General features: G+C 48.2%; 1 protein-coding gene across 1 annotated transcript in view; it reads left to right on the top strand.

Annotated features, from left to right (window-relative positions):
* PYROXD1 (pyridine nucleotide-disulphide oxidoreductase domain 1) overlaps window positions 1-14827 on the top strand; it is a 150822-nt gene extending 135995 nt beyond the window's left edge. The window contains exon 12 of the mRNA XM_088462935.1: window positions 14531-14827. Within this exon, the coding sequence (XP_088319061.1) occupies window positions 14531-14779 (249 nt within the window). The 3' untranslated portion in view covers window positions 14780-14827. The remainder of the gene's footprint in view (window positions 1-14530) is intronic.
* The last annotated feature ends 5134 nt before the right edge of the window (window positions 14828-19961 follow it).

Here is a 19961-nt window from a genome sequence, read left to right as displayed (position 1 = left end):
TTCAGGCAAAACAAAGAGCATTAGAATCTATTCAACAAGTCATAAGTTCAACCGATAACACACTCAAGAACACTAACACCATGATATTTGTCAATCAACATAACGTCGCTAGCAAGTTTATCAACAGTACCACCAAACGCCTATGGCCAATTATCAATACGGACAATACCTTAAAACCCCTCATCAACTCCAAAATTATGATTGGCTACAAACGAGGGAGAAACTTAAAAGAATGGTTGGTCCACAACGATGTCAACAGTGGAACCGCCAATACTGAACACTTCCTAACTAGAAAACCAGGTTGTTACCGTTGCACTGGCTGTACCACCTGTGGCTACCTAGAAACGGGTCCGGATGTTGTACACCCACATTCAGGAAAACGCATACCTATCAAACATGTCTTGTCATGTACCACTAAATACATTATTTACATGATTCGGTGCCCCTGTGGACTCGTCTACATAGGCAAAACCACTTGCACAGCACGGATTCGAATGGCCCAGCACCGCACTGCAATAAGACAATCGTTGGAAGGAAAAGAAGTAGACCAACCAGTGGCACGACATTTTAAGAACTTACGCCACTCTCTATCCACCTTGGTCTACAAAATAATTGACCACATCCCTCCAAACAAGAGGGGCGGGGACAGAGAGAAGAGACTTCTCCAATTAGAAACATATTGGATCCATAAAATGAACACTGTGTCCCCTCACGGACTCAACGAGCAATTGTCCTTCTCATGCTATTATTAAGTTGAAAGTTGTGTTCCTTTACAGTTGGACATCCATAATACACACTGGGTATATTTTACCCTTATATTGGTTTATAGGATAACATACGATTACTCTAAGCATTATCCTTTTGTCCTCCCTATTCTCATGTTCTTCATCGTGTTCACGTTGTTTCTTCGTTATTATTCTTTTTGTTATTCTATCCCTCTGCTCCCTTTCCCAGTGGATGTTTTTTGTCTCTACCGGCCCTTATGGGCTTTGCCTATATTCTGGATATCATATACCGTGACTACAGTCATTCTACACTGGAAACGCCTTATACCGTCTGATCTTTGAAGCTAAGCAGTGTAGGCCAGGCCAGTACCCGGATGGGAGACCTCCTTGGAATACCTGGTACTGTAAGAAGGCAATAGCCATGGTTTTTAATTTGAGACAACACACCCACATTCCCATACTTCTGTTCCCTACATCTTTCCCCATTTGACCCATTGTTCATTCATTCTTTGATTGGTTACCTGTATAACCCTGCATTGTTGTATTGTAAAATAGCTAGTTCACTAACTTTGTGATTTCACCATTAGCTCTGTCTATGAAGTCACATGGATGTCTCTAGTACCGACAGGTATTTAACCTGTACACCGTTATGTGTTTAGATACAGTCACATATTTACCATTGACTAGTTCCATTAATATTATTCAATACGCAGATAGGCATGTGGTTCATCCACTTCTAATGGCTGCTTCATGCACTGTATCCATGGGGACATTAACCTCCCATCCTGTCTTTCCACAGCTCTTATTTGTTTACTGTTTGAGTTATTGTTTATTTTTTACTTCTATCATTTGTTTCCATTTTTATTTTTGCACATGCTGTATATACTGCATATTGGATTTGTGTCTCTGCACTACACTGATTTCACTTTATTATGTATCATGTATATGTTCACCACATCTTGTCCTGCCCATATTACCTGTATGGCACCTCCGCGCACCTTGGAGCATTTATCCTATTTTTTGTTAACATCCATTGCCCATACAGCTTTTATATCTCAAACATTACGTTACCCACCACACACTATGTTTTTACATAGCCTACTATCCCCTTCATTTACCCCACGCAGCACTCGGACGTCCCAGGGTTGCTATGGTAACCCATGGAGACGCCTGACGCATGCGTGATTCGCGTCCAGTCACGCGACAGCTCCACTAGCCGGGTTGCCACAACAACTAACATGCGGCGCCTGGAGCTCCAGACGACCGCGTCATCATGGTAGTGCCGGCCCCGCCCCTATGACGTAGTTCCACGGGCGGGCGGCATATGTGAGGGACATGGACATTATGGGATGTCACTGGGTATTTAGGTAAGATGTGTTGTATTTCACTGCTGTTCTTGATAAAAGTCACACCGACTGAAACGTTGGACGCTGATCCCCTGGAGTCGTGAGTCTCATTTATTTTTCAGTCCTGAGAGTGCCGCTGTTTTTCTCTCTCTGTATATATATATATAGTGTAACTCCTCCTACAGCCCAGGAGGGGTATATATACATAGTGTAACTCCTCCTACAGCCCGGGAGGGGTATATATAGTGTAACTCCTCCTACAGCCCGGGAGGGGTATATATAGTGTAACTCCTCCTACAACCTGGGAGGGGTATATATACATAGTGTAACTCCTCCTACAGCTCAGGAGGGGTATATATATATATATATATATATATATATAGTGTAACTCCTCCTACAGCCCGGGAGGGGTATATATAGTGTAACTCCTCCTACAGCCCAGGAGGGGTATATATACATAGTGTAACTCCTCCTACAGCTCAGGAGGGGTATATATATATATATATATATATATAGTGTAACTCCTCCTACAGCCCGGGAGGGGTATATATAGTGTAACTCCTCCTACAGCCCGGGAGGGGTATATATAGTGTAACTCCTCCTACAGCCCAGGAGGGGTATATATACATAGTGTAACTCCTCCTACAGCCCGGGAGGGGTATATATAGTGTAACTCCTCCTACAGCCCGGGAGGGGTATATATAGTGTAACTCCTCCTACAGCCCGGGAGGGGTATACATAGTGTAACTCCTCCTACAGCCCAGGAGGGGTATATATACATAGTGTAACACCTCCTACAGCTCGGGAGGGGTATATATATATATAGTGTAACTCCTCCTACAGCCCAGGAGGGGTATATATAGTGTAACTCCTCCTACAGCCCAGGAGGGGTATATATAGTGTAACTCCTCCTACAGCCCAGGAGGGGTATATATAGTGAAACTCCTCCTACAGCCCAGGAGGGGTATATATACATAGTGTAACTCCTCCTACAGCTCGGGAGGGGTATATATATATATAGTGTGACTCCTCCTACAGCCCAGGAGGTGTGTATTATATATATATATATATATATATAGTGTAACTCCTCCTACAGCCTGGGAGGGGTATATATAGTGTAACTCCTCCTACAGACCGTGAGGGGTATATATAGTGTAACTCCTCCTACAGCCCAGGAGGGGTATATATAGTGTAACGCCTCCTACAGCCCGGGAGGGGTATATATAGTGTAACTCCTCCTACAGCCCGGGAGGGGTATATATAGTGTAACGCCTCCTACAGCCCAGGAGGGGTATATATACATAGTGTAACTCCTCCTACCGCCCGAGAGGGGTATATATATATATAGTGTAACTCCTCCTACAGCCCTGGAGGGGTATATATAGTGTAACTCCTCCTACAGCCCAGGAGGGGTATATATACATAGTGTAACTCCTCCTACAGCTCGGGAGGGGTATATATATATATATATATATATATATATAGTGTGACTCCTCCTACAGCTCAGGAGGGGTATATATAGTGTAACTCCTCCTACAGCCCAGGAGGGGTATATATACATAGTGCAACTCCTCCTACAGCTCAGGAGGGGTATATATATATATATATAGTGTAACTCCTCCTACAGCCCAGGAGGGGTATATATATACATAGTGCAACTCCTCCTACAGCTCAGGAGGGGTATATATATATATATATAGTGTAACTCCTCCTACAGCCCTGGAGGGGTATATATAGTGTAACTCCTCCTACAGCCCGGGAGGGGTATATATAGTGTAACTCCTCCTACAGCCCGGGAGGGGTATATATATATATATATATATATATATATATATATAGTGTAACTCCTCCTACAGCCCGGGAGGGGTATATATAGTGTAACTCCTCCTACAGCCCGGGAGGGGTATATATAGTGTAACTCCTCCTACAGCCCAGGAGGGGTATATATACATAGTGTAACTCCTCCTACAGCTCGGGAGGGGTATATATATATATATATATATATATATATATATATATATAGTGTAACTCCTCCTTCAGCCCGGGAGGGGTATATATAGTGTAACTCCTCCTACAGCCCAGGAGGGGTATATATACATAGTGTAACTCCTCCTACCGCCCGGGAGGTGTATATATATATATATATATATATATATATAGTGTGACTCCTCTTACAACCCGGGAGGTGTATATATACATCCTTAGGGTGTAGGACGAATCGCACTATATACCTCTCTGGGGTGTAGGAAGAATCGCTCTATATACCTCCCTGGGGTGTTGGAGGAATCTCGCTATATACCTCCCTGGGGTGTAGGAGGAATCGCGCTATATACATCCCTGGGGTGTAAGAGGAATCGCACTATATTACTCTGGGGTGTAAGAGGAATCGCACTATATACCTCCCATCGCACTATATACCTCCCTGGGGTGTAGGAGGAATCGTGCTACATACCTCCCTGGGGTGTAGGAGGAATCGCGCTATATACCTCCCTGGGGTGTAGGAGGAATCGCGCTATATACCTCCCTGGGGTGTAAGAGGAATCGCACTATATACCTCTGGGGTGTAAGAGAAAGCGCACTATATACGTCCCTGGGGTGTAGGAGGAATCGCACTATATACCTCCCTGGGGTGTACGAGGAATCGCGCTATATACCTCCCTGGGGTGTAGGAGGACTCGCACTATATACCTCCATGGGGTGTAGGAGGAATCGCACTATATACCTCTCTGGGGTGTAGGAAGAATCGCACTATATACCTCCCTGGGGTGTAGGAGGAATCGCGCTATATACCTCCCTGGGGTGTAGGAGGAATCGCGCTATATACCTCCCTGGGGTGTAGGAGGAATCGCGCTATATACCTCCCTGGGGTGTAGGAGGAATCTCGCTATATACCTCCCTGGGGTGTAAGAGGAATCGCGCTATATACCTCCCTGGGGTGTAAGAGGAATCGCACTATATTACTCTGGGGTGTAAGAGGAATCGCACTATATACCTCCCTGGGGTGTAGGAGGAATCGCGCTACATACCTCCCTGGGGTGTAGGAAGAATCGCGCTATATACCTCCCTGGGGTGTAGGAGGAATCACGCTATATACCTCCCTGGGGTGTAAGAGGAATCGCACTATATACATCCCTGGGGTGTAGGAGGAATCGCACTATATACCTCCCTGTGGTGTAAGAGGAATCGCGCTATATACCTCCCTGGGGTGTAGGAGGACTCGCACTATATACCTCCCTGGGGTGTAGGAGGAATCGCACTATATACCTCCCTGGGGTGTAGGAGGAATCGCGCTATATACCTCCCTGAGGTGTAGGAGGAATCGCGCTATATACCTCCCTGGGGTGTAGGAGGAATCGCGCTATATACCTCCCTGGGGTGTAGGAGGAATCGCGCTATATACCTCCCTGGGGTGTAAGAGGAATCGCGCTATATACCTCCCTGGGGTGTAAGAGGAATCGCACTATATTACTCTGGTGTGTAAGAGGAATCGCACTATATACCTCCCTGGGGTGTAGGAGGAATCGTGCTATATACCTCCCTGGGGTGTAAGAGGAATCGCACTATATTACTCTGGGGTGTAAGAGGAATCGCACTATATACCTCCCTGGGGTGTAGGAGGAATCGCCCTACATACCTCCCTGGGGTGTAGGAAGAATCGCGCTATATACCTCCCTGGGGTGTAGGAGGAATCGCGCTATATACCTCCCTGGGGTGTAAGAGGAATCGCACTATATACCTCTGGGGTGTAAGAGGAATCGCGCTATATACCTCCCTGGGGTGTAGGAGGAATCGCGCTATATACGTCCCTGGGGTGTAGGAGGAATCGCACTATATACCTCCCTGTGGTGTAAGAGGAATCGCGCTATATACCTCCCTGGGGTGTAGGAGGAATCGTGCTATATACCTCCCTGGGGTGTAGGGAGAATCGCGCTATATACCTCCCTGGGGTGTAGGAGGAATCGCGCTATATACCTCCCTGGGGTGTAGGAGGAATCGCCCTATATACCTCCCTGGGGTGTAGGAGGAATCGCGCTATATACCTCCCTGGGGTGTAAGAGGAATCGCACTATATACCTCCCTGGGGTGTAGGAAGAATCGCGCTATATACCTCCCTGGGGTGTAGGAGGAATCACACTATATACCTCCCTGGGGTGTAGGAGGAATCGCGCTATATACCTCCCTGGGGTGTAGGAGGAATCGCACTATATACCTCCCTGGGGTGTAGGAGGAATCGCACTATATACCTCCCTGGGGTGTAGGAGGAATCGCGCTATATACCTCCCTGGGGTGTAGGAGGAATCGCGCTATATACCTCCCTGGGGTGTAGGAGGAATCGCGCTATATACCTCCCTGGGGTGTAGGAGGAATCTCGCTATATACCTCCCTGGGGTGTAGGAGGAATCGCGCTATATACCTCCCTGGGGTGTAGGAGGAATCGCACTATATACCTCCCTGGGGTGTAGGAGGAATCGCGCTATATACCTCCCTGGGGTGTAGGAGGAATCGCACTATATACCTCCCTGGGGTGTAGGAGGAATCGCACTATATACCTCCCTGGGGTGTAGGAGGAATCGCGCTATATACCTCCCTGGGGTGTAGGAGGAATCGCGCTATATACCTCCCTGGGGTGTAGGAGGAATCGCGCTATATACTTCCCTGGGGTGCCTCGGGACACTTGCAGGGGTGCCTCAGGTTGGTCCAGCACCAAATCTAATTATTTATGGTAAATGTAATGTACAGAAGCACAGATCTGTCACTACCACATACTGTAGCTGAGCCTGAGAATGACGGGAGCACTATTTACTTCACTTTACTATTTTACTAGAATATTTTCTGAATTTCTCAATAACAAACAAACTTAGGGGTGACGGGAAAACAGCGCTGATACTCTAGGGCACCGTGATTCAAAAAAGTTTGGGAACCACTGCCCTGGGGTGTAGGAGGAATCACACTATATACCTCCTGGAGGTGGAGGAGGCCTCACACGATATACCTCCTGGAGGTGGAGGAGGCGTCACACTATATACCTCCTGGAGGTGGAGGAGGCGTCACACTATATACCTCCTGGAGGTGGAGGAGGCGTCACACTATATACCTCCTGGAGGTGGAGGAGGCGTCACACTATATACCTGCCCGGGGGGTGTTTCTCCTGAGCTGACCCATTTGTGGATGGCTGCAATGGTCAGTTTCCCTCTTACTGGGGCTGCTCAGTGTAGGATAGAAGCAGGTCTGGTTATAGTCACATGCAGGTAAGCAATGTATTATATATACCTCCCCGGGGGGTGTTTATGGTCAGTTTCCTTCTTACTGGGGCTGCTCAGTGTAGGATAGAAGCAGGTCTGGTTATAGTCACATGCAGGTAAGCAATGTATTATATATACCTCCCCGGGGGGTGTTTATGGTCAGTTTCCTTCTTACTGGGGCTGCTCAGTGTAGGATAGAAGCAGGTCTGGTTATAGTCACATGCAGGTAAGCAATGTATTATATATACCTCCCCGGGGGGTGTTTATGGTCAGTTTCCTTCTTACTGGGGCTGCTCAGTGTAGGATAGAAGCAGGTCTGGTTATAGTCACATGCAGGTAAGCAATGTATTATATATACCTCCCCGGGGGGTGTTTATGGTCAGTTTCCTTCTTACTGGGGCTGCTCAGTGTAGGATAGAAGCAGGTCTGGTTATAGTCACATGCAGGTAAGCAATGTATTATATATACCTCCCAGGGGGTGTTTATGGTCAGTTTCCCTCTTACTGGGGCTGCTCAGTGTAGGATAGAAGCAGGTCTGGTTATAGTCACATGCAGGTAAGCAATGTATTATATATACCTCCCCGGGGGGTGTTTATGGTCAGTTTCCCTCTTACTGGGGCTGCTCAGTGTAGGATAGAAGCAGGTCTGGTTATAGTCACATGCAGGTAAGCAATGTATTATATATATACCTCCCCGGGGGGTGTTTATGGTCAGTTTCCTTCTTACTGGGGCTGCTCAGTGTAGGATAGAAGCAGGTCTGGTTATAGTCACATGCAGGTAAGCAATGTATTATATATACCTCCCCGGGGGGTGTTTATGGTCAGTTTCCTTCTTACTGGGGCTGCTCAGTGTAGGATAGAAGCAGGTCTGGTTATAGTCACATGCAGGTAAGCAATGTATTATATATACCTCCCAGGGGGTGTTTATGGTCAGTTTCCCTCTTACTGGGGCTGCTCAGTGTAGGATAGAAGCAGGTCTGGTTATAGTCACATGTAGGTAAGCAATGTATTATATATACCTCCCCGGGGGGTGTTTATGGTCAGTTTCCTTCTTACTGGGGCTGCTCAGTGTAGGATAGAAGCAGGTCTGGTTATAGTCACATGTAGGTAAGCAATGTATTATATATACCTCCCCGGGGGGTGTTTATGGTCAGTTTCCTTCTTACTGGGGCTGCTCAGTGTAGGATAGAAGCAGGTCTGGTTATAGTCACATGCAGGTAAGCAATGTATTATATATATACCTCCCCGGGGGGTATTTAGGGTCAGTTTCCTTCTTACTGGGGCTGCTCAGTGTAGGATAGAAGCAGGTCTGGTTATAGTCACATGTAGGTAAGCAATGTATTATATATACCTCCCCGGGGGGTGTTTATGGTCAGTTTCCTTCTTACTGGGGCTGCTCAGTGTAGGATAGAAGCAGGTCTGGTTATAGTCACATGCAGGTAAGCAATGTATTATATATATACCTCCCCGGGGGGTATTTAGGGTCAGTTGCGTTCTTACTGGGGCTGCTCAGTGTAGGATAGAAGCAGGTCTGGTTATAGTCACATGCAGGTAAGCAATGTATTATATATACCTCCCCGGGGGGTGTTTATGGTCAGTTTCCCTCTTACTGGGGCTGCTCAGTGTAGGATAGAAGCAGGTCTGGTTATAGTCACATGCAGGTAAGCAATGTATTATATATACCTCCCCGGGGGGTGTTTAGGGTCAGTTGCGTTCTTACTGGGGCTGCTCAGTGTAGGATAGAAGCAGGTCTGGTTATAGTCACATGTAGGTAAGCAATGTATTATATATACCTCCCCGGGGGGTGTTTATGGTCAGTTTCCTTCTTACTGGGGCTGCTCAGTGTAGGATAGAAGCAGGTCTGGTTATAGTCACATGCAGGTAAGCAATGTATTATATATACCTCCCCGGGGGGTGTTTATGGTCAGTTTCCCTCTTACTGGGGCTGCTCAGTGTAGGATAGAAGCAGGTCTGGTTATAGTCACATGCAGGTAAGCAATGTATTATATATACCTCCCCGGGGGGTGTTTATGGTCAGTTTCCTTCTTACTGGGGCTGCTCAGTGTAGGATAGAAGCAGGTCTGGTTATAGTCACATGCAGGTAAGCAATGTATTATATATACCTCCCCGGGGGGTGTTTATGGTCAATTTCCTTCTTACTGGGGCTGCTCAGTGTAGGATAGAAGCAGGTCTGGTTATAGTCACATGCAGGTAAGCAATGTATTATATATACCTCCCCGGGGGGTATTTATGGTCAGTTTCCTTCTTACTGGGGCTGCTCAGTGTAGGATAGAAGCAGGTCTGGTTATAGTCACATGTAGGTAAGCAATGTATTATATATACCTCCCCGGGGGGTGTTTATGGTCAGTTTCCTTCTTACTGGGGCTGCTCAGTGTAGGATAGAAGCAGGTCTGGTTATAGTCACATGTAGGTAAGCAATGTATTATATATACCTCCCCGGGGGGTGTTTATGGTCAGTTTCCTTCTTACTGGGGCTGCTCAGTGTAGGATAGAAGCAGGTCTGGTTATAGTCACATGCAGGTAAGCAATGTATTATATATACCTCCCCGGGGGGTGTTTATGGTCAGTTTCCCTCTTACTGGGGCTGCTCAGTGTAGGATAGAAGCAGGTCTGGTTATAGTCACATGCAGGTAAGCAATGTATTATATATATACCTCCCCGGGGGGTGTTTATGGTCAGTTTCCTTCTTACTGGGGCTGCTCAGTGTAGGATAGAAGCAGGTCTGGTTATAGTCACATGCAGGTAAGCAATGTATTATATATACCTCCCCGGGGGGTGTTTATGGTCAGTTTCCCTCTTACTGGGGCTGCTCAGTGTAGGATAGAAGCAGGTCTGGTTATAGTCACATGCAGGTAAGCAATGTATTATATATACCTCCCCGGGGGGTGTTTATGGTCAGTTTCCTTCTTACTGGGGCTGCTCAGTGTAGGATAGAAGCAGGTCTGGTTATAGTCACATGTAGGTAAGCAATGTATTATATATACCTCCCCGGGGGGTGTTTATGGTCAGTTTCCTTCTTACTGGGGCTGCTCAGTGTAGGATAGAAGCAGGTCTGGTTATAGTCACATGCAGGTAAGCAATGTATTATATATATACCTCCCCGGGGGGTGTTTATGGTCAGTTTCCCTCTTACTGGGGCTGCTCAGTGTAGGATAGAAGCAGGTCTGGTTATAGTCACATGCAGGTAAGCAATGTATTATATATACCCCCCCGGGGGGTGTTTATGGTCAGTTTCCCTCTTACTGGGGCTGCTCAGTGTAGGATAGAAGCAGGTCTGGTTATAGTCACATGCAGGTAAGCAATGTATTATATATATACCTCCCCGGGGGGTGTTTATGGTCAGTTTCCTTCTTACTGGGGCTGCTCAGTGTAGGATAGAAGCAGGTCTGGTTATAGTCACATGCAGGTAAGCAATGTATTATATATACCTCCCAGGGGGTGTTTATGGTCAGTTTCCCTCTTACTGGGGCTGCTCAGTGTAGGATAGAAGCAGGTCTGGTTATAGTCACATGTAGGTAAGCAATGTATTATATATACCTCCCCGGGGGGTATTTAGGGTCAGTTTCCCTCTTACTGGGGCTGCTCAGTGTAGGATAGAAGCAGGTCTGGTTATAGTCACATGCAGGTAAGCAATGTATTATATATACCTCCCCGGGGGGTGTTTATGGTCAGTTTCCCTCTTACTGGGGCTGCTCAGTGTAGGATAGAAGCAGGTCTGGTTATAGTCACATGCAGGTAAGCAATGTATTATATATACCTCCCCGGGGGGTGTTTATGGTCAGTTTCCCTCTTACTGGGGCTGCTCAGTGTAGGATAGAAGCAGGTCTGGTTATAGTCACATGTAGGTAAGCAATGTATTATATATACCTCCCCGGGGGGTATTTAGGGTCAGTTGCGTTCTTACTGGGGCTGCTCAGTGTAGGATAGAAGCAGGTCTGGTTATAGTCACATGCAGGTAAGCAATGTATTATATATACCTCCCCGGGGGGTGTTTAGGGTCAGTTTCCCTCTTACTGGGGCTGCTCAGTGTAGGATAGAAGCAGGTCTGGTTATAGTCACATGCAGGTAAGCAATGTATTATATATACCTCCCCGGGGGGTGTTTATGGTCAGTTTCCCTCTTACTGGGGCTGCTCAGTGTAGGATAGAAGCAGGTCTGGTTATAGTCACATGCAGGTAAGCAATGTATTATATATACCTCCCCGGGGGGTGTTTAGGGTCAGTTGCGTTCTTACTGGGGCTGCTCAGTGTAGGATAGAAGCAGGTCTGGTTATAGTCACATGCAGGTAAGCAATGTATTATATATACCTCCCCGGGGGGTGTTTATGGTCAGTTTCCTTCTTACTGGGGCTGCTCAGTGTAGGATAGAAGCAGGTCTGGTTATAGTCACATGCAGGTAAGCAATGTATTATATATACCTCCCCGGGGGGTGTTTATGGTCAGTTTCCTTCTTACTGGGGCTGCTCAGTGTAGGATAGAAGCAGGTCTGGTTATAGTCACATGCAGGTAAGCAATGTATTATATATACCTCCCCGGGGGGTGTTTATGGTCAGTTTCCCTCTTACTGGGGCTGCTCAGTGTAGGATAGAAGCAGGTCTGGTTATAGTCACATGCAGGTAAGCAATGTATTATATATACCTCCCCGGGGGGTGTTTATGGTCAGTTTCCTTCTTACTGGGGCTGCTCAGTGTAGGATAGAAGCAGGTCTGGTTATAGTCACATGCAGGTAAGCAATGTATTATATATATACCTCCCCGGGGGGTGTTTATGGTCAGTTTCCTTCTTACTGGGGCTGCTCAGTGTAGGATAGAAGCAGGTCTGGTTATAGTCACATGCAGGTAAGCAATGTATTATATATACCTCCCCGGGGGGTGTTTATGGTCAGTTTCCCTCTTACTGGGGCTGCTCAGTGTAGGATAGAAGCAGGTCTGGTTATAGTCACATGCAGGTAAGCAATGTATTATATATACCTCCCCGGGGGGTGTTTATGGTCAGTTTCCTTCTTACTGGGGCTGCTCAGTGTAGGATAGAAGCAGGTCTGGTTATAGTCACATGTAGGTAAGCAATGTATTATATATACCTCCCCGGGGGGTGTTTATGGTCAGTTTCCCTCTTACTGGGGCTGCTCAGTGTAGGATAGAAGCAGGTCTGGTTATAGTCACATGTAGGTAAGCAATGTATTATATATACCCCCCCGGGGGGTGTTTATGGTCAGTTTCCCTCTTACTGGGGCTGCTCAGTGTAGGATAGAAGCAGGTCTGGTTATAGTCACATGCAGGTAAGCAATGTATTATATATACCCCCCCGGGGGGTGTTTATGGTCAGTTTCCCTCTTACTGGGGCTGCTCAGTGTAGGATAGAAGCAGGTCTGGTTATAGTCACATGCAGGTAAGCAATGTATTATATATACCTCCCCGGGGGGTGTTTATGGTCAGTTTCCTTCTTACTGGGGCTGCTCAGTGTAGGATAGAAGCAGGTCTGGTTATAGTCACATGCAGGTAAGCAATGTATTATATATACCTCCCCGGGGGGTGTTTATGGTCAGTTTCCCTCTTACTGGGGCTGCTCAGTGTAGGATAGAAGCAGGTCTGGTTATAGTCACATGCAGGTAAGCAATGTATTATATATACCTCCCCGGGGGGTGTTTATGGTCAGTTTCCCTCTTACTGGGGCTGCTCAGTGTAGGATAGAAGCAGGTCTGGTTATAGTCACATGCAGGTAAGCAATGTATTATATATACCTCCCCGGGGGGTGTTTATGGTCAGTTTCCCTCTTACTGGGGCTGCTCAGTGTAGGATAGAAGCAGGTCTGGTTATAGTCACATGCAGGTAAGCAATGTATTATATATATACCTCCCCGGGGGGTGTTTATGGTCAGTTTCCTTCTTACTGGGGCTGCTCAGTGTAGGATAGAAGCAGGTCTGGTTATAGTCACATGTAGGTAAGCAATGTATTATATATACCTCCCCGGGGGGTGTTTATGGTCAGTTTCCCTCTTACTGGGGCTGCTCAGTGTAGGATAGAAGCAGGTCTGGTTATAGTCACATGCAGGTAAGCAATGTATTATATATACCTCCCCGGGGGGTGTTTATGGTCAGTTTCCTTCTTACTGGGGCTGCTCAGTGTAGGATAGAAGCAGGTCTGGTTATAGTCACATGCAGGTAAGCAATGTATTATATATACCTCCCCGGGGGGTGTTTATGGTCAGTTTCCCTCTTACTGGGGCTGCTCAGTGTAGGATAGAAGCAGGTCTGGTTATAGTCACATGCAGGTAAGCAATGTATTATATATACCTCCCCGGGGGGTGTTTATGGTCAGTTTCCCTCTTACTGGGGCTGCTCAGTGTAGGATAGAAGCAGGTCTGGTTATAGTCACATGTAGGTAAGCAATGTATTATATATACCTCCCCGGGGGGTGTTTATGGTCAGTTTCCCTCTTACTGGGGCTGCTCAGTGTAGGATAGAAGCAGGTCTGGTTATAGTCACATGCAGGTAAGCAATGTATTATATATATACCTCCCCGGGGGGTGTTTATGGTCAGTTTCCTTCTTACTGGGGCTGCTCAGTGTAGGATAGAAGCAGGTCTGGTTATAGTCACATGCAGGTAAGCAATGTATTATATATACCTCCCCGGGGGGTGTTTATGGTCAGTTTCCCTCTTACTGGGGCTGCTCAGTGTAGGATAGAAGCAGGTCTGGTTATAGTCACATGCAGGTAAGCAATGTATTATATATACCTCCCCGGGGGGTGTTTATGGTCAGTTTCCCTCTTACTGGGGCTGCTCAGTGTAGGATAGAAGCAGGTCTGGTTATAGTCACATGCAGGTAAGCAATGTATTATATATACCTCCCCGGGGGGTGTTTATGGTCAGTTTCCTTCTTACTGGGGCTGCTCAGTGTAGGATAGAAGCAGGTCTGGTTATAGTCACATGCAGGTAAGCAATGTATTATATATACCTCCCCGGGGGGTGTTTATGGTCAGTTTCCTTCTTACTGGGGCTGCTCAGTGTAGGATAGAAGCAGGTCTGGTTATAGTCACATGCAGGTAAGCAATGTATTATATATACCTCCCCGGGGGGTGTTTATGGTCAGTTTCCTTCTTACTGGGGCTGCTCAGTGTAGGATAGAAGCAGGTCTGGTTATAGTCACATGCAGGTGTATCTATAATAGAATATGCTGATTTTTGTCCTCTCTCTTCAGGTCATTCTGCTGGGAAAGTACAACGCGCAGGGCCTGGGCCCAGACTACGAGCTGATGCTGCGCTGTACCAAGGGGCTGGAGTACGTGAAGGTGGTTATGCAGAATGGGCGCATGCTGGGGGCTGTGTTAATTGGGGAGACTGACTTGGAAGAAACATTTGAGAACTTGATTTTAAATCAGATGGATCTCTCGCCCTACGGAGAAGACCTGCTGGATCCAAATATTGACATTGAAGATTACTTTGACTAGAATTTCCATGGATTAATGTTATAGGTGCAATAAATGCAGATAAACTCTGATTTGCAGCGATAAGTTAATTGATAAACGTAGGAGCCCAGGAAACTAATATACAATTCATGTATCACACGGTCTTTATATACAGTGCAATGGGAATCCACTATTGGTATTATAGCCATATCTCTGAGCCTCTGCTCAAACAGGTATACCCCTAAACCCTGGCTCATACTGATCTGCAGCTAAAGTTTCTGGTCAGTCATATACACTACAATGATTTATTAGGCTTCATTTATGTACATTAGTAAATTAGGGGTCTCTGCCTTTAGGACAACCATTAGTATGGAGTAAGATCACCACTGACTGCTCCCCGCCAGCGCCGTTCGGGGAAGAGGAGACTGTGCCCAGAGCCCGACCACATGTGTAGAAAACGGCCACCGCAGCACGAAAGCGGTTAACCCTCCTGCTGTGGCGCCATATTTAAAATGTATAGGCGCCGAGTGTATATAAATAAATGTATTGCCACAGCTCATACCTGCTCCAGCAGCCACAGAAATGCTGTTAACCCCCCCGGTTTGCTTGGGGGTAAAGAGATGCGGCTGGGCCGCGTAATCTCTGAGGGAGGAAGGAGTCACTAAGGGATCCACAGGAGTCAGTGCAGGGAGCAGCGGAGTGCTCCATGGTGGGGGCCGGGGGCATCATTCCCGGCGCGCCAGCACTGAGCGTTACCGTAGCAGCCAGGATCACAGTCCCACACTGCAGGGCTGAACGCTCACACCAGAGGAGACCGGGGAAGCCGGCTCCCAGTGCAGTGCGGCAGAAAGGACTGCAACGTGATATAGCCACACACAGAGGATTGGGAGCGCCAGCTCCAGATTCCTCGTGTGCAGAGAAAGGCGGAGCACAGCCCAGGCCAGCTCCCACGGCACGGCGCTGTGCAGGGGGGTGACCGCTGGGGCCCGGGAGCGTAGCCCCCAGCATGAACATTGCATGGGGGCCGTCCAGGGTAGATGGTACACAGGGGAACCGGGCGAAATGGCTCTCTGTGCAGCGCTAAATCATACCTCCCAACATGACCCGCTCCAGGAGGGACACAATGCTCTGGTCCTGGACTTCCCTGGTAAGAGGCGGGGCTGCAGCGCAGTTCAAAAGTCAAATAGGGGAGGAGTCACACCAACTGTCATGTCACACACTGCCCAACATCACTGGCAGTTGGTGTGACTCCCCTATTTGAATTTTGGACTGTGCTGCAGCCCCACCTCTGGTGCCTCCACCAATCATAACTTACCAGGGAAGTCCAGGACCAGACATTGTGTCCCTCCTGGAGATGGTCATGTTGGGAGGTATGCTAAATGGTACGCTGGCGCTAGGGACCGGGAGCCTGGCGCCCCAGCAGCATGGCCAAGTGACTGCACGCTGGGGGACAGGGAGAGCCAGATCCTCAGCGCGGTGAGCAGGCGCCAGGGGAGACCCCAGACTCCAGGGCTAGTGGAGCCCAGTACTGGGCACAGTAAGCACACCAGCAGCACTGAGCCAGGACAGCAGGTTCTGAGCTACAGTGCTCCCGTGTGTAACAGCCTGATGCTGGGCACAGAGTGAATAGGTGTACCATGAAATGATCGATTATAAATGTATATATAGGTTGAATCTCCCATATCCAAAATGCTTGGGACCAGGGGTATTTTGGATAACGGGATATTCCGTATTTCTACTTCAGGGTCCATAGGGGGTCCACAGGGTTGACCTTGGGGTATAGGTTGGGAACCAAATCCGGGCACCACGCAGTTAAAGCTTTTAGCTCCCAGGATGCACTTGGGTCCACTCTCCCTATAACCCCACCCCCAGCCAGAGGCACCTCAGTTTAAGTTGTGCCCGGCCGGAGTCGGGTCACCGTTTAGTGCAGTGGGGAGCTGATTAGCAGCCCCTAAGCTTTATTTTTTCTGAAGGACAGAGTTTTTTATTTTTCCTTTGGATTCTTCAGAGCGGCAGCGTCAGACTGTCCATAGGACGTCTAAGCTGCCGCTCCGTCACCCCGCTGGCGCTGAGACGCCAGTACAGATCTGGGGATCTCAGCGGGACCCCAGAGTCTGTACTAGCCGGACTCTGCGGGCGCCCAGGACTGCTGCCGGATTCACGGGGAGCAGGTAAGGCGCGGGTCACCGCTTGCGGTGATCCGCGCATTTGAAATGCAGTCCTGTGCCTCCGGTCTCTGGGGACAGACCGGAGGCGCCGGCAGTGGCGGCGGGCCCCCCATACCCCGTGTGTCCACTAGACCACCAGGGACTTAGTGTTCGGTGCAGGGAGCCGGCGTCCCGGGGGTTAATAGCCGGCCAGGGGAGACAGCCTTCCCTGTTACAGCGGCTCCTCCCCTCAGCTCAGCGCGCCTTTCAGTATCCATAGTCTGGCGTCGCTGAGCTGCTTCCTCCGCGGGCCACGCTTCTTCTGAGGTCTCCAGCGGCCATTTTCTCTGTGGTGCAGCAGAAATCTCTGGAGATGGCAGTGAGTCCAGTCCCCCTGCGTACCTCACCATTAGGTCAGTGTACACAGCGCTGTAGCCTTCCCAGACACTGAATCTGGGTAAGTTGCATGCAGTGTAATAGTGCAGTATATTATATGACATGTTTATGTATATATGTGTATATCTGCATTGTATGTGACTTATGCTAGTGCTGACTGTACTTTATTCTCTCACCTGTCAGTGTATATCTATCCCTTTCCTTATCTGCCCTAATACAGCTGTACTTGGGGTGGTTCTGAGACCTCACATTTATATACTTGTTAATATTTGTGAGGTTTGTCACATACTGTTGCGTGCTGCACGTTGCCATATTTTGAGTGGAACTGTGTGTTGCATACGCTGAAAATGGGTCCCTGCAGCTAATTTTTAGTTTCAGTCAGGACCAGTATAGCGCTGCTTGATCACAAGCCTTGGTCAGATATGTCTGACCAGGAGATAGAGCGTTATACTGCACCCATTTTTACTATCCTGCAAGCCATGTGCTGCAGGTGTTAGTGCGGAGGATTTAACTCTTAAAGGGTTCTGTATGTGGCGTCATCGGGTGCCGGTCCCTTTCACGACCCCCTTGGGCTGTTTGTTTTCTCGGGATCCTCTTAATTGCGGATCGCCGGGCGGGCCCCATTGTTGTACCTCACTTGGGGTTACTTCACCATACTGCCCTTTTCATCTCAGGGTATCTCGCAGTTTCTTGCACTCTTCCCCTGTGACACAGACTACCGCTCCCTACAGGGGTTTTTTCGAGTATATGAATTCCCCCTGGTGCCACAATAGTCTGTCATGCCCCTTGCAGGGATTACCACAACAGCCACCCTGGGTGGAAGTCGTTTTTCTATGAAACGCAAATTGGCGTGGTTGACGCCCTGTGGTTACTTCCCACTTGGCTCTACCGTGAACTGGATACTGTTTTGGGCTCTTTCCCTCTTACACGGGGGGGAAGCCTATCTCAAGTATTATTATCCCTGCTTTCGGGCTGGTAGCAGGTCCATTCTGGTTAGAGTGAATGTTGACCTGCACCTGTATCATACACCCTCAGTATTACGTGCATTCTGGGTCCCTGTTGCTGACTAGCGGGTGGATCGCAGGGCGGGACTCTGGCTGTTGCCAGATATGAGGTATTACAACAGTGTTTGGTCTCCTGTCCCAAATTCCCTGAGGGTCATCATGAGCCCCTCCTGGGGTGGATGGGCGTGTTACTCGTCGGATTACAGACGTTACTACGCATCCCATTCCTGCGTGGTCGGATTCTTCTGATCCGTAGGTGGTAACTCTGCCTGAAATCAGTATACTCGCTTTCAGGGGTTGTTAACCAACCATGCTATAGCCATGGTAGGATGGGTAATACTATTGCATACTGAGCTGATGTATTTGTAATGTTTTTCCCCTCCAACACGTCTGGGGTTCAAGTGTATTTGGTCGCTCACGTAATATATGCAGTTGTCATAGGTGGACATGCCTATATTGGATACCAGCTCCAAACTTTCAGAGTTCCGGCTGCGACGGTATCCTCCGTAATACCCTATGGCTGCGCTCTGGGAATGCAGAGGTGCAGATACCATCTATAGGGTATATCTGACCTTGACAGTGGCAGTACAACTTTCCCGCCGTCAGCTATGCTCACTACGGGGCCTCAGACTATTAAGTCTTTTTGTCCTCTGGGTCAGCCTAAAGGTCTGTTTTTTCATAGACTGTCGGCCTTTACAAGGGCTGACATATCCAGTTCCGAGCAGGCCTGGACTGCCAGCCGATCCTGCTTCTGAACCAACGGATATATCGTCAGCCTGACGAGACAGGCCTACCACTGGGAGATGGCGATTTCTCAGTTTGCCCGGTACTAGTGTCTAGTTGCCGCGGCTACGTGGGTAGGAGGGTACGCCCTCTCTTTGCTCAGGCGGCCTATTTCCATGTGATGGTACGCAGGCCCTTATTCGGAACAGGGCCTTACAAATCCAGAAAGCTATACAGTTGTTGCGGTAAGCGGAGCTAATTGGGCCATCCCCACTTTCTCAGCGAGGGACTGGTTGTTCTGCTTTCTTTCTGGTGCGGTGGCTGAATGGTCCTCTTTGGCCTATTCTCTGTCTCAATTCCCCGAACCAGTTCCTAAAGCTACCTGGGTTCAGGAAGCAATCCCTATGCTCCATCATACTATGTTTGGAACCCGGGGACTTTATGGTATCACTGGATATACAGGACGCGTGCCTACGGGTACTTACAGAGACCTTACCTCAGCATGGACTGAGGTTTGCTGTATCACAGCACTTACGATTTTTCGGGCTCTGCCTGTTGGGACTGATCTCAGTCCCACAGGGGTTTACCAGCATTTGGGATTTTCTGACAGTTCTTCTGTTCAGTATATCCCAATGCTCCTGTACCTGGATGGCCTCCTGCTCTTAGCAGGATCACCGGGGTACTTTACAGCCGGGTCTGGTTGACTGTGGGTTCTTCAGGGTGCAGACGTTTAATCAAGGGGAAAAAAGTCCTCCCTGCATCCCTCTCTGGGTATTCTTCACCTAGGAGCCCTGCTGGATTCTCAAAATCTGAGAATTCTTCTGGCTTAAGACGGCATCTCCACTCTTCCATTAGGAGTACATGGATGTCTGCGCAGTCGCCATATGTCTTTACACTCTGGGATGCATGGTCCACTATTCAGTGTCTGCCTTTGGAAGGGTGGAATGGGCTCAG

Source organism: Taudactylus pleione, unplaced genomic scaffold (assembly GCF_031769625.1).
Source record: "Taudactylus pleione unplaced genomic scaffold, aTauple2 ptg001296l, whole genome shotgun sequence".
NCBI classification, from domain to species: Eukaryota; Metazoa; Chordata; class Amphibia; order Anura; family Myobatrachidae; genus Taudactylus; species Taudactylus pleione.
The sequence above is the reverse complement of the archived record's forward strand: the minus strand, read 5'-3'. Positions and strand labels throughout refer to the sequence as shown.